At 41.8% G+C, this 15,531-nt stretch overlaps 4 protein-coding genes across 5 annotated transcripts in view; all 4 read left to right on the forward strand.

Annotated features, from left to right (window-relative positions):
* Window positions 1-7,944: 7,944 nt before the first annotated feature.
* On the forward strand, window positions 7,945-8,256 carry LOC311055148 (histone H4; the record flags this gene model as incomplete). The annotated part of the gene is made up of 1 exon (XM_084071250.1): window positions 7,945-8,256. The coding sequence occupies one exon, from the start codon at window positions 7,945-7,947 to the stop codon at window positions 8,254-8,256; it is 312 nt and encodes a 103-aa protein (XP_083927376.1).
* A 1,367-nt stretch (window positions 8,257-9,623) lies between these two features.
* Window positions 9,624-10,007, forward strand: LOC311055127 (histone H2A-like; the record flags this gene model as incomplete). Its single annotated transcript, XM_084071229.1, has 1 exon — window positions 9,624-10,007. One exon carries the CDS (start codon window positions 9,624-9,626, stop codon window positions 10,005-10,007), a length of 384 nt encoding a protein of 127 aa, XP_083927355.1.
* A 1,187-nt stretch (window positions 10,008-11,194) lies between these two features.
* LOC311055119 (histone H3.2) lies at window positions 11,195-11,605 on the forward strand (the record flags this gene model as incomplete). The annotated part of the gene is made up of 1 exon (XM_084071221.1): window positions 11,195-11,605. One exon carries the CDS (start codon window positions 11,195-11,197, stop codon window positions 11,603-11,605), a length of 411 nt encoding a protein of 136 aa, XP_083927347.1.
* A 2,468-nt stretch (window positions 11,606-14,073) lies between these two features.
* LOC311055106 (histone H1-like) overlaps window positions 14,074-15,531 on the forward strand; it is a gene marked incomplete at both ends in the record, with an annotated part of 65,073 nt that continues 63,615 nt past the window's right edge. For both annotated transcript variants that reach the window (XM_084071205.1, XM_084071206.1), the window contains one exon: window positions 14,074-14,586. In XM_084071205.1, coding sequence (XP_083927331.1) covers window positions 14,074-14,586 — 513 coding nt within the window. The remainder of the gene's footprint in view (window positions 14,587-15,531) is intronic.

A 15,531-nucleotide genomic window follows, 5' to 3' on the forward strand; every position in this document is an offset into this window, starting at 1 on the left:
CTGTCCCCTCCAGATGACTTGGCCATGATGCATTTTGCATTGAAAATTAAGTCTAATGAAGTATGGACTTATATGCTAGGTGAAATCCAGAAACACCCCTTCTTCTGGAAGTTGTCGAAGGTGCTAAAGTTCTTCCAGGTTAGTGCCCTTCTCAGCCTCAAATAATGTACACTTTTCAAGTGAAGTTCATGGTAATCGGCTCTGTGTGTGTGTGTGTGTGTGTGTGTGTGTGTGTGTGTGTGTGTGTGTGTGTGTGTGTGTGTGTGTGTGTGTGTGTGTGTGTGTGTGTGTGTGTGTGTGTGTGTGTGCGTGTGTGTGTGTATATATTTATGTGTGTGTGTGCACGCATACATGCACACACAAAGCTCACGGCAAAACCCGTCGTCCTAATAAAACACAGAATAATGCTCACACACACATATGTATATATGTGTGTGTGTGTATATATATATATATAGTATTTGACATGGATGGATAGTTTATATTCTGAACAGTACCAAGAGAGGTGTGTTCAGAATAGTGTTTTGGATATGTGATGGTCAGAGTATTGTCCAAATGATTTCAGACTAGGACGCCTGGCAGCTGACTGAAAATATTGTCAATGTTTTTATACAGGCAGTGAGTGACATACTTCAAAACAAGCAGCTGGATTGTCGAATCATGACACGGCTGGAAAGAGGGCAGAAGGACGTTGTCAAGGATGACTGGTTACAGCACATCACAGAACCTCTACGGACAAGTATGGGACCTAACTAACATAGCACACATACTGATATTATCTTCTGTGCTGTACCATCCTAAATGTTAAGAGCATTATGACTGGAAATATGGAGGTTTCATTCCCCAGACTGGCAGGAAAGAAATCAGGGTGAGGAAGTAAATGAGTAAAACTCACCCCTCCCTCAATATCCACCATTGAAGTGCCCTCTAGCAAGGCATATATACCGCAGTACCATAACCCCAAAACTGCTCCAACAGTAAAAGACCGGAAAGCTCCCAGGTGTAAAAGTGTGTTATTCTACGAGTGTGAAATGGAGCATTTATATGTTGACTTACCCTGGATACAAATACTTTTTTAATTGAGCTGAGCTTTCATTTCTTAGACATTGTTTTGTGATTGCTACATCCTGTTTGCATCATGAGCAAGTTACGACTGTTGATCGAGCTAAGACTCACCCCTGTCGGCTGCAGATGTGCAACTCTGTGCAACTCAAGCAATGCATTTTCAGTGAATCTCTTAGTTACGCCAACATAGATACACACAGAGATAGACGGGAACGCCCAGGAACGCCCAATTGGATTTTGTCACGGGGGAAAACAGAACGATCTGCCTCATAGAGTTACATCATACACGATCGTTTGGATCACTTTCAGAGCTATTTTATGGACGATAGAGACATTGTCAGCCAAGAACAATCCATCAGAAGGACAGCTGGAACACAATCGTCCACTCGCCCTCGGCAAAGTTGACTTATTATTAAGATATATGTGACTAAAAAGACCAAACATTGACAATCTATGAGCTCACAGTGCGTCGGAACGCGACGCGTTGTAACTGTGAGCTAGATAGGCAATGTTTGGTTTATGTTCCCCCCAGAATACGTAAACTGGGGTTCATGTGGTTTATCAGATTATCCTTATATCTTATTGCATTAGTCAAGTTTCAGCACAAGCACCACTGAATCTGTTTCCCTCTTTCCAGCTCCGTCTGAATATCAAAACACTCGCCCCAAAACACAGTCGCCCCGGGGCAAACCCACCGGTATTCACCTGGTATTCCTAAACTCAGTAAAACTATGCCTAAACTGCTAAACATAACCTTATTCCTAAACTGAACCTCAGTAAAACTATGCCTAACCCTGAACTTATTTCAAACCGTAAAACAAATACAACAACCGCTGGTCGGTGAGAAAAATGGGGGCGAGCGTGTTTTGGTGCGAGTCTTCTGGTTACCTCTTGTCTCGCTCCTTGTTACAAAACATGTTTACATATGCACCGTGTTTAATCGCCTGGTAGAGACACTATTACAAGATATGATCAATTAAACTTACCATAATATCAAAACCCAACAGCCATTAAGTCATCAATAATGTTTATAGTGAATTTGAAGGACAGTTTAGACACTGTTTTGTGAACGGCATGTACCGACGCCATTACCATTTGGCGAAGTGCGTCATTTAATATAATGCAGGATTTAGCTCCGTGTTCATTGCCAGATTAACAATTGCGTTTTCTGTAGGTTTTTACACGAGGATAGTCTAGGGTTTGGCTTGTTTTGTGTGTAAATCGCTGCATGTTGCGTTTCCAAACTGTAATGGCGTCGATGTCTCCTGTACTAGTAGGAATTCACTAAAACGTGTTCTATAAACATCATTGATGAATGAATGGCTTTTGATTTTTGATATTATGATAAGTTTAATTGATCATATCTGTAGAAAATGTAATAGTGTCTCTTACCAGGTGATTAAATCCGATAACCTCGGGCCATTGTGTTGTGTTGGATCCTCTGTCCAGTCAGGACAACATTCCAATCGGGCTCTTGTTTAATTTGCTAATGTAGCATTCCTTGTCGAGTGGCAACAAGGTTCTGTGCCTTCTGTGCCTCCGTCTATACCAGCTGGGGGAAATCTGTGTTTTCCCCCGAGTGCAACTCCGCCCTAGAGGTACAACCCACTGATGACACTACGACGTGTGGATGTATTGATCTTGTGAAGTTGTTTTGTTCATATTTCTGTTTCTACAGATAAGAGACACGCCTACTGCTCACAGCCAACCGTGTTGCCTCTCTCCCACGCACGCACGCACGCACGCACGCACGCACGCACGCACGCACGCACGCACGCACGCACGCACGCACGCACACACACACACACACACACACACACACACACACACACACACACACCCCTACATCATACTGGTCCCTTTAGTTCGTACTACTTGCGTAGACTGACTGATCAGCTGGTTGATGTACTTTGGCTACATGCTCCAACTACTTTATTATTTGGACAGATATAGGGACGAACCATTGTATTTTGAATTCCCAGGATATGTCCAACCCTGCCCAAACATAATTAATGCAAGGAATCAACCATCACCATCCTTGATCATAGACATTCCACCTAGAGTGTGGATTTGGCTGTATATTTGTCCTGAATCTGAGAGTAGTAACCAAGCCTGAACCAAACCCAGCCATTGTTTATAAACACCAAACAGATGCCTGTTGCGAACGCATGTCCCTCCCGTTGTTAAATGTAAGCCTAAATTCAAACATTTAAATCTTATTTCCAGGTACAAACGAATAATCATGAAATGCTTTTATTCCCTGACATTTTCAATGTGTGTGTTTTGTTTGATGGTGTTGTGCATTCAACTGTTCAAACCCAGCTTGTGGTTAATACATTGGGTTTGACTTGTCTCGTTGGCAGATCTCCTTCCAGACCTTCAAGGCAAGCGTGCTAAGTATGACAAACACCAGGTCAAAGGTCTTCTCCGTGTGATAAGAAACAAGGTAAGACTGTGTCTCCACTGGCAAAGACACTTTACCTACTTTTAACTCAAATCTTTTGTATGTATGTGTCAGACTGTTATGGTGGGTTACAGGTCATGGGTCATAGGTGATTGGCGATTTGTCATACGTTTGGTTAGACAAGGAAGAGAGGGCGTGGTTAATCCTTTCTTTTAACTGGATATCACCTGTATGTGGGGCTTTTTGTGTCTCTATGCCTCTTTGGCAGCCATTTTGGATCTTCACAGCAAGCCGTTGTGGTTGGATGATCTTCTCTTTTTTTTAACTTGTATTTGTTTATTTAGATGGGACATCGCATATTAATGAACATTACATAGCAATGCAACGTAAATACACCGGATTTAGCAAAGATGCTCATTTACATCTGCAGTCCCCACAGAAAACATATAAAAACAAAAACAGGCAGACAGTGGAATACATTACATTACACAGGGAAACGTAAATACAAGGACGAAGGTGCATAGTCTTAGCCTTGTAGCGTTATCATCAAGAATCATTAAGGATCATTAGAATCAATAGGGCTTCATTTGTTATTTACTCATACAGTGACAAGCAGCGAAACGCTGGTGTGACATGGTCCTCAAGACTCGAATCTTGCAATCTTGCAATCTTGCAAAAGTGTACTCAGCAATACACACTAGATAATAAGAATAACAAGAATAGTAGTGGACTGTATGAATAAAACAGAATAAACCTAAAAGTAGTTATCATGTTCAAATAATGTGTATGTTTGATCTATAATTAAGCCCTAAATGTCATAGGACTTAGGCTGTATTAAGCTGTAGTATGGCACTTTGAACACCCATGTTGATACAGACTCACAATCTGTTTCTACGTTTCTGTCTCCAACAGAATAATCATTACTGTGAGCTGCCTGATGAAGTCCAGAAGACGTTGGGTTCTCACCCTAATAACTCCGTCTCCTATTTCACCTCCCGGTTCCCACTCCTACTGATGCACACCTACGAGGCCATGAGTCTCTTGTGTGAAAATACCTGTTCAACTGTTCAAACCCAGCCTCTGGTTAATCCATCGGGTGTGACTTGTCATTACTGCTCACTCAAGAGAGCTTACTACCCGGAAGGTTATACATGCATTCAATATCCTATCACTGAAATTGCTCAGCAGAAATTAAAAAGTATATATTTTTGGGGGTAAGAAAAGTGAAAGCACACGACACAGGATGTTGTGATGATGCAATCAAACAGCACACTGCCGTGTGGGCGCATTTTAACCTTACAGAGAAAGACACACAGATAGCCGTTAGCAAAAGCTGTTCTGCTGAAATATTGTGCACAATTTGGCATTTATACGTCACGATTCTCTGACGAGAGAAAACCAAAGTGTCTGCAATATATGACACTTGTCTGAGCAGAAGATGATAAAATAGACTGGCATTTTTATTTTATGTTTTTGCCCGTATACCCCTTTTCACCCCAATTTAGTCATTATGCCAATTGCTTCCTCCCCACACATATTTCTGTGTTGTCAAAAAACATGAATGTATGCTTTTGCAAAGCCTTGACTCTACCCAACAGCCATGTTAACGTGTCACAGCAGGGTCAGGACCACTGCCTATTGGCCACATACATTACAAATACTTTCCCTAAAGGACTTGAGATGTTGATGCTTTTACTTAATGTAATGTATGATGTAATTATAACTGTTGTCATACCAAAGTCTTCTGCGAGTGTCACTGTGGGTCCTTTTAGCTCTTTATCCGTTTTGCCCTGCCTTCATGCCTTGTGATGAACGAACGGCATGGCGAGAGAGTATGTTTTACCCTCCGTCCGTCCGTGTGTCCATTCTGTCTGCGAGCGACTAATCTCCGGCACCGTTGGCTCGGTCGCTGCGAAACTGTGCACACACACTCCCTGGATGCCAATTCAGAACTTCTGCCCCAATTTTTTTTACATGGCCCTGTTATAGCGCCACCAGGAGGCCGATTTGTGCAAAACCCATTTTTTTTATATTACTCCTCCTATTTTATCCAAACATCACGCAAATCAGTACACAGTATCTCTATAGTAATGTGATCAACACGGATCTGTCTGATTTTCCATATTCCATCCTGATTGGCTAAGGTTGGCTTCCAAAGTTTGCAGGATTAGTCCGTTTTGCACTAAATGCCTCAAATCATGAATGCAGCATGCGATTTTCGTGAAATTTCACACGCACATTCCCACTAGGCCGAGGAAGAAATGCCACTTGAACATTTTCAAATCAGCCTCATGGTGGCGCTATAAAAGGCCGATTTGCGCTTTTAACTATAACTGCACCGATCTGCGTGAAACTTTGCACGCATACTCCCTAGAGGCCAAAGAAAAACATCATTAGCCTTTTATAGCGCCACCAGGAGGCCGACTTATGTAAAACACATTTTTAGAGATTAAGCCTTCAGATTTGATCCAAATGTCACGCAAATCGCTACACATGATTTCTATAGTCATGTGATCAAGATGGATCTGTTTTATTTTTCATATTCCATCCTGATTGGCTAACATTGACATCTAAAGTTTGCAGGAGTGGCCCGTTTTGAACAAAATGCCACAAATCATGAACGTAGCGTCCGGTTGCGATGGAACTTTGCACACTCATTCGCACTACGTTGAAGAACAAATTCCAAACGATGCTGGTCCACAATAACCTACCTCACCTGGCGGAGACCTGTGCTCCGAGGAGCACTTTTTCTAGTTGTATTTCTATTTGTATTTTGTATCTTTGAACTATCATGATTTGTGTGCGTGGGGATCTCATTTTAAACAAGCTTAGTGCCTTATGAGACTTCCAGTTTAGTAGACCTTGTATTGTGAATTTGTACTTCCATGTACTGTTGCTCTCATGTCTTACTAAATAAAGTACATCAATCAATCAATAAATCAATCTTGGGCAATGTATATAAACAAGTTGTGTAGGACCAAGTGATATTAACAGTTGACTTTCCTTATATTTATTGTTGTCTTTTGAATTATTATTGTCATGTTATTATACATGGCAAAATCATTTTCATCAATGTAGGATGACCTCTGGAATATATCAGTGTTGTTCTTCCCAACATAACCTGGGTTGTATTGTGAAGGCTATCTGTGATGCACGAGGCAACCTCACAGGGAACTTGTAACAGTATTCAACAATACATATTAAGAGGGTTACTAAGTGTCTGATGCCAATATCAATTGGCCTCTGCATGAAAACATATCCATAAAAACACTTCAAAGGGTAAAAAGAAAAAACAGTGGGTAGGGTTAAGGTCCAGGCAAATCCAGCCCAAATACATGAATACAATATAGTTTTAATTAAAAATCACAATACAATATACCTTTGATAAAATGAATAGGGCATAATAGCAGAATTAAAATGAATCACAATACATTCATTTTACATACAAAATAATGGGGCCAGGCAGGAACTAGGTGTAATATGGGATAGGATACAAAAACAACACCACTGTGAAAACAAGCCGGTCTGTGAGCTTGTAGATTGGCTATTTTCGCAAAGCGAAAAAAAAGCTGGCCAGGTACAGAGCCAAAGGTCACGTTTGTTTACCAAGTATAAGTGGCTTAAGTGGTTAAATGTCGTAAAATACACATTCATAACATGAGTCCAACATATTAAAAGAAAATATATACAAAACACTGATGACAGTGCTATGAGAACATTTAATCTGCAACATAATTTGATATAATATGGGGGTCCCTGCTTCATCTCTCGCTCAGCTAAGGGGTCATTGGACTAAAACACGTTGAAGACCCCTGCATTAAAAGAACATTCCACTACATTCATTTAAGAAGTCTAAGTCTGTTTTATCTACTACTAAGTGAGAGGCTGGTGGGGTCCTATAGCCCCCACCTGTGTGTGTCCTCCCCCTCTGATGTAGCTCATACAGCTCTGGTTCTCAATGTGTGGTTCCAGGGGGTCCCCAATAATATTAGTTAATTAATATAGCATAAATATCAGTTTAACCACTTAAACCCAACATCATACTTAGGCTATTCTACAGGTCCCCATTCTACAAGCTCACAGCACGTCGCACAACAAATAATATAGTTTATACACTATTCCCAGTTTAAAAATACAAAACTCCTCAGTGGGGACTTACTGAGAGACTTTGAGAAAATGCGGATATATTAAATACTTTAATAACTAAAAATGATACATAGCTGCTCTCCCTGTTGTATTAGAACAAAGGGAGTCATCAGACAATGTGTATGTGTCCATCCATGAAGCTAAACTGGGTCATTCCCACATTCCAGAGTGAAGTGGCTGTAAGACTGGTATGGGGCGGGGCTGCATCTTTCGGCACCGCCCACACAGCAAGGTCTCTCTGTCCTCTTTTACGTCCTCAGAACACACATAAATAGACAAGTCTTTGGGTAATAAAGTCATTCTCTTCTGTATCATCTACCATAAAGAACATGTCTGGACGAGGTAAGGGAGGAAAGGGACTTGGAAAAGGAGGCGCCAAGCGCCATCGCAAAGTGCTTCGTGATAACATCCAGGGAATCACAAAGCCCGCTATCCGCCGTCTGGCTCGCCGTGGCGGCGTGAAGCGTATCTCCGGTCTGATCTACGAGGAGACCCGTGGTGTCCTCAAGGTTTTCCTGGAGAACGTGATCCGTGACGCCGTCACCTACACCGAGCACGCCAAGAGAAAGACCGTGACTGCCATGGATGTTGTCTATGCTCTGAAGAGACAGGGACGCACTCTGTACGGTTTCGGAGGTTAATAATGCTGACTTGATCTACCAACAACACAAAGGCTCTTTTAAGAGCCGCCCACGCTGTCTTTACAGAGTTTATTCCAGGTATTGATAAATATGTAGTAGTTTGCCTCGTATACAGTTGCAGTATACAGAGAACTTGTGATTCATGGTCTTGACACAATCTCCTTTATGAAATAATGATCAATGTTGCCAGATTGAGAGAGAAATACGCAAATTAACAAGGTCTATGAAACCAGCCCAAAAAGGAGGCCACGTGAGCGCTAAAGCCTACACACAGGCCTTGTGAGCTTCATCTGCTATTTTCAAGACACTGACGGCGCGGGGGGGGGGGGTGGTCAAAGTGACATGGATAAATACACGAAACAGGCTTTCAAAGTACACAGTGCAACAAAAATAAGCAAGTGGTCCATTTAAAACATTCAACACCAAGAAGACTAGACAGACAACATCACAACAGCTACATTGGGTGTGAGTTTTAGATACAGATAAGGCTGCCCATGCAATCAGTGATTGTGTACAAATTAAATAGGGTCATTTTACAAACATAATATTTATTGGTATGTATATTACATGCGAATATGGGTGCATGATGTGCAAGAGATAACATGAAGTAATACATACGAAAATATGATTAATATACAAAATATAGTGTGGCAATAGATATTAAGAGATAATATAAATGTGCATGCATATTCAATATGAATTCCCTGATTTAACTTGGCATATATCTACATACTGATACATCACACAGAAACGGCATTATGGTCAACAAACAAACAGTTTTACTTTTGATTATTTTACAACTTTATAACAACTATAACAATTGTATTAACAATGTAATATCGTCAGTGACAATTTGTCACACGTCACTCTAAAGTCCCAGTAATATGTTTTATAATGTGTTCATCGTTACAATGGACCCTATTCACAGCAGCCTGTACATGTTGGTTAGTTGTACCTTTTATTTAGCTTGATCATAATACTGACAATGTTATTTTAGTAGCACTATTATACAGATGCCACATTTAAAGTTTCAAAGTTAAACTTTGTAGCACCAAATCATTGTCCTTTATCTATGTGAACATTTACAATATATCGTCTCTGTTTGTACACTTTGTAAAATGTAAATCACTCATTTAGGATGAATAGTGCCTGATAACTGTAGTGTCTAAACTGGACATTGACTGAGAGACGCCGTCATACTCTGATTGGTCAGGAACCTCCTGGGGAGGAACAGTACGTCACTGGTTCTGATTGGTGGGGAGCATTTACAAACCTAACCCCGCCCATTTGAAGATATAAATAGTCCTGTATTCCTCTCCTCAGTCATATTTCTTCTGCGATCCACAATTTAAGAAACAAACCCAACCATGTCAGGAAGAGGCAAAACCGGTGGAAAGTCCAGGGCAAAGGCCAAGACCCGCTCATCCCGTGCCGGGCTCCAGTTCCCCGTGGGTCGTGTCCACAGGCTTCTGCGCAAAGGCAACTATGCTCAGCGTGTCGGTGCCGGCGCCCCGGTCTATCTGGCGGCTGTTCTCGAGTACTTGACCGCTGAGATCCTGGAGCTGGCTGGAAACGCAGCCCGTGACAACAAGAAGTCTCGCATCATCCCCCGTCATCTCCAGCTGGCCGTCCGCAACGACGAGGAGCTCAACAGGCTGCTGGGTGGAGTGACCATCGCTCAGGGCGGTGTGTTGCCCAACATCCAGGCTGTTCTTCTCCCCAAGAAGACCGAGAAAGCCGCCAAGAAATAAATCTGTTTCACTCGTTTAACGAACCCCACAAAGGCTCTTTTAAGAGCCACCCACTCTTATCAAACAAAGATGAATTCTAATCCATTCTATATAGACCGTATGTGAGCGGTTTATATAAACTGACTGCATAAAGTTATGCTGTGATGTAAAGTAAGCCAGTACATTAACTCAAGTACTGTGTTTAACTACTATCCAGCATTACATTACAGTCATTAATTAGACGCTTTTATTTAGCAATAAGTGCATTCAGCATAGGTAGTGAACGAAACTACTAATCACCATAAGCATACTTTTGTAGGTATTTTGTTTACTTTGCTGGAGTAATACTTTACTTCTATTCTACTACATTACAGAGGCAAATACTGTACTTTTACTCCACGATTATTTGATACTATTTACTTTGCAGATTGTATTATAAAACCTACATTAACCACTTAAGCCCTATTTTATACATAGGCCATTTGAAAATAGCCGATCTACAAGCTCATTGTAGATCTGCTATTTTCAAATATGTTAGTACTTTTGGTATATTGTGATGGCAATACATTTTGAACACAGGCCTTTTACTTGTAACAGAGTATTTCTATTTTTATATTGTGGTATTGCTACTTTTACTTAAGTAAAATATCCGAGTACTTCCACCACTAATATTATATGGTCGTAATGACTTGAAGGCGTTTAATATCCTTTACATATTTATAGTTACAGCCACATTGCATGGATTACAGGGCCTATTCACTAGTGCAAGGTATAGTCCTCAATCCAAAATGATTTGCAGCAAAAGCAGTTATTGTCCATATTAGAAGTTGACCATTGTTGTTGTGAATTGGATGAGTGTTACATTTTAATTTAATTAAGACAAGATATGCCTACTTATAATTCGTATTCACCATAATCCTTGTGTTTTTTCACTCAAGGATAAATGCTTATGTATTTGCCCCATGACATAATACACACAGCAATGTATTTCACTTATCACTTTACTGTAAACTAGTATTCATAGTATTTATCTATTACAGCAGCTCCAGTATGAATTATGACGTATGGTACCTCCCCAAATAAGGAGGTTCCTGGCCGCTGACCAATCAGAGAACGACGGCGTCTCAAGAAGCGCTAATAAAACGCAGCAGTTTGCTCGCTTCTTGCATTACTACTCAGTCTCAACCTCATTCAGACTCAGAGAAGCCATGGCAAGAACCAAGCAGACCGCTCGTAAGTCCACCGGCGGCAAAGCCCCCAGGAAGCAGCTCGCCACCAAGGCAGCGCGTAAGAGCGCGCCGGCAACCGGTGGAGTGAAGAAGCCTCACCGGTACAGGCCTGGTACTGTGGCTCTGAGGGAGATCCGTCGTTACCAGAAATCTACCGAGCTGCTGATCCGTAAGCTGCCCTTCCAGCGCCTGGTGAGGGAGATCGCCCAAGACTTCAAGACCGACCTGCGCTTCCAGAGCTCCGCCGTCATGGCTCTCCAGGAGTCGGCCGAGGCTTATCTGGTGGGTCTGTTTGAAGACACCAACCTGTGCGCCATCCACGCCAAGAGGGTGACCATCATGCCCAAAGACATCCAGCTGGCCCGTCGTATCCGTGGAGAACGTGCTTAAACTTATCTGATACTGCCACTACCCCAAAACGGCTCTTTTAAGAGCCACCCACTTATTTCTATAAAAGATTTCCACTCTCAAAACCGTTTGCCCAAACCGTTATGGCTGTAATTATAGCAGGGAAAATATACAATTTAGTGTATATAGCCTAAGTTAATATTTAAAGGCCGTTAATGTTTTTTAAATACAATTTTTAAGGTAAATATGTAATTATTATGGTCTGCTCTACTTGATCCTCCATAGGGGTCTCTCACCATCTCCAGCCCTTGGTAAACACAAAATAAAACATTTTTTTTATAAAACAAAAAAGATAGAGGGGTACAGAGCCCTCCAAATAATATTTCTCCTGGTTCTGGTGACTGCTATCCTTGTGAGAGGGCCACGTTTTTGTTTTCCAATACACGCGCACGCGCACGCACACACACACACACACACACACACACACGCACGCACACACACACACACACACACACACACACACACACACACACACACACACACACACACACACACACACACACACACACACACACACACACACACACACACACACACACACACACACACACACAGTCACACACAGTCACACACACACACACACACACACACACACACACACACACACACACACACACACACACACACACACACACACACACACACACACACACACCACACACACACACACACAGTGAAAAATAAAATCAGTCACCGGGACCATGGCTGTGTGGGTTTTAATGGGGTACTTTAACTGCCATTGTTCACGAGTAGGCCAGTCAACGGTCTAATTATAACAGGCATATTACAATGACCAGAGGTGGACATTTTTGTCTGCAACAGTAGAAAACACTGCATTCACACTGCGTCACACATGCATTATCCCGTTACACGATGCATTAACAATATTTGGATATGGAATTGCAAAAGTTTAAATATTAAGACACACTCTCTTTGTTGTGAGTAGACCCTAATCTAAAACAAATGCATAATAAGCCGAATGGCTTTTTCCAAGTCTGCATTTAAAATTAAATAAAAAAGAGCAGAATGAATTAGTAACTGGTCCTAGAAAAGTAATCTTAAACCCAACACCAGAAATGACCTCCCCTAAAGGGCATATACGTTTATTGCTATAGTGTTGATGTCTTGTATATCGTTGTAATAGAAACAAGGGCTTTTTGTGTTATCCTTTTACGACTGTGCTATTTGCAAACTGTTAATAAAGTATTCAATCAATCAAAATCAGACGATATGGCAATTCAAATATGTGAGTAATACATATTTGCTCCCAGGTAGCTTTATACCAAAGAAAATAACTTACAGCAACAGTTCACTGTTCACACATATATTTACTGAAGAGTTCTGTAGCATGCTGCTATAAAGGCAGGCCTAATTGATATGGGGATGGACATATTTGCTATGGCAGTCCCACTGTTTTCATCCAGAACGCAATGATAATTAATCATACAACCAGATGCAGCAGGATATACATTGCATCATGGAGTTTTAAAATGTGAAGGGTACGTGCTGGCTTGTGTAACAGCATGCACCCCGCAAAGTACAGACAGCGACAGTTGATTGTATAAGATAAGCTGTATTGTGTTTACGATACGATAATACTTTATTGTCAGTTCACACTGAAATTTGTCTTGCGACCCAGCAGCCATGTATGCAACAATAAACAGTACACACATTTGAAATGACACAAGAAAAACAAAACAAAAGACATACAAAGACAAGAGCAATGTCCACCTCTCAGCCTACCCCTGGACTATAACTCCTGATTAAGCCTCAGTGTCGTCTGATGGACAAAGGACCTCTTCAGTTTGACCTTATTGTATGTAGGAACACTGTATCTCCTTCCTGAAGGAAGCAGCCTATATTTACTTTAGTCTGATCTTTGCTTTTCACCATTCAATAGCTGTCAATGGGAGTCGCTGCCATCAACTGGAGTGTGTTTACTAAGGTCAGAAAACCTTCTATTTATAACTAAACGGATAATAAAACAAGAGTATAGTTTATGTTATCCTGTCGTCGGGTATGTCTGCTAAGATAATTACGAGGATTTGTGTTAATGTAACATAGTTTAACATTGTTTTAGAAGGAAAATGATGAGGGAATTGTGTTTTGCCCGTTGAAGAGTGAGGTGTTGAGCCTATCAATACAAAACGAGAGCGTTCTTCGCGTCTCAGATAATGTTCATGACAAAAAGGCACAAGTGTGCTAGCAGTGTGCCCTTTGTTACTTTTCATAAGATACACAGTCGTTTATAATATCTTGTTTTTTGTCGAGGAGAAAACACAAGTGGCGCATTAAGCCACCTAGAGAAGAGGGGCTCTGTGTGCATTGACTCTACATGGTTCTCATGTTGTGTTTAAGTCCATCCCCTTCACTGTGTTCTCCACCAGTCTAGTCTAACCATACCGAGACTCTACATTAAAACGAGCTACTACTACCCGAAACTGGTAGTCATGGCAGAAGTCGCACCAGCTCCAGCACCGGCCAAGGCCGTCAAGAAGAAGGCAGCTCCCCGACCTAAGAAGACAGGCCCCAGTGTCGCTGAGCTTGTAGTCAAGGCCGTGTCCGCCTCCAAGGAGCGGAGCGGCGTGTCCCTGGCTGCGGTCAAGAAAGCTCTGACTGCCGGCGGCTACGATGTGGAGAAGAACAAGGCCCGCGTCAAGATCGCCGTCAAGAGCCTGGTAGCAAAAGGCACCCTGGTTCAGACCAAAGGTACCGGCGCGTCTGGCTCTTTCAAGATGAACAAGAAAGCAGAAGCAGTGAAGGCGAAGAAACCTGCTGTAAAGAAAGCTGTCAAAGCAAAGAAGCCCGCTGCTGCCAAGAAACCCGCCGCGGCGAAAAAGCCAAAGAAGGCGGCAGCAAAGAAACCTGTGGCCGCCAAGAAATCACCGAAGAAAGCCAAGAAACCTGCCGCCAAGAAGGTAGCAGCTAAAAGCCCGAAAAAAGCAGCCAAGAGCCCCAAGAAAGTAGCGAAGAAGCCCGCAGCAGCCAAGAAAGCCCCAGCCAAGAAGGTTGCCAAACCCAAGGCAGCAAAGAAGGCAGCTCCCAAAAAGAAGTAAACTGTTATAAACCTCTTCCACCTGTATCCATAAAAGGCTCTTTTAAGAGCCAACCACAACTTTTTTTATAAGAGTCATCCTCATTTTCTCATGTTTAATGACCATAAACCATCCGTGACATGTTTTGGAGATAGCTGTGTTTATTCAGCTCTCCTGACAGATCCTGTCTCCACCGTCAGGACTCTTTAGAGTAAAGGCTTGGGGCTTGAAAATGACCCCCCCCCAATAATAACTTTTAGCTAACTGTATATTAATAACCCTGAAACATTTGGTTTCGCTAGTGATGACATGTACGTTTTTGGATAAAATCCAAAATTACATGGAGCAGTGCCAGTAGGAGAAAAACATGTACCAATATTACAATGAGAGGACCAATTATATGAAAATGGGTGACGTGGCCGTTTAAATAAAAGCAGCAATAACGCAATGTAGAAGTACAACCACGTAATGCACAGCAATGCATAGTATACACCCACATGTATTCACATACATAGACCCATAAATAATTAAACATAAATATATTTAAAATATCTATGTCTCTCAGATCAGATCAATTCATACATTTAAGAAAACATGCTGGGGAAAAAACACAAGATGGACATATGTTTTTACAAAAAGCACACACACTTGTGCTTGCACTTATGTTTATTATACTTTATCCCCTAGTCTATATTTTAGCGGGACAAATAGATGATGCAAGGCAGGCGGTAAAACATTATGCAGAGACAAAGACAGTGTAAGACACCTCCCTCTGTGGGTCACATAAGCAGTGGCACCAATCATGTGCTGGGAGTAGCACACCTCATTTGCATTTGCCTGGTATAACAACTGGTGCGACGCCGGTGTAAAATC

Source organism: Gymnoscopelus microlampas, assembly GCF_963454915.1.
Source record: "Gymnoscopelus microlampas genome assembly, chromosome: 11".
NCBI lineage: Eukaryota > Metazoa > Chordata > Actinopteri > Myctophiformes > Myctophidae > Gymnoscopelus > Gymnoscopelus microlampas.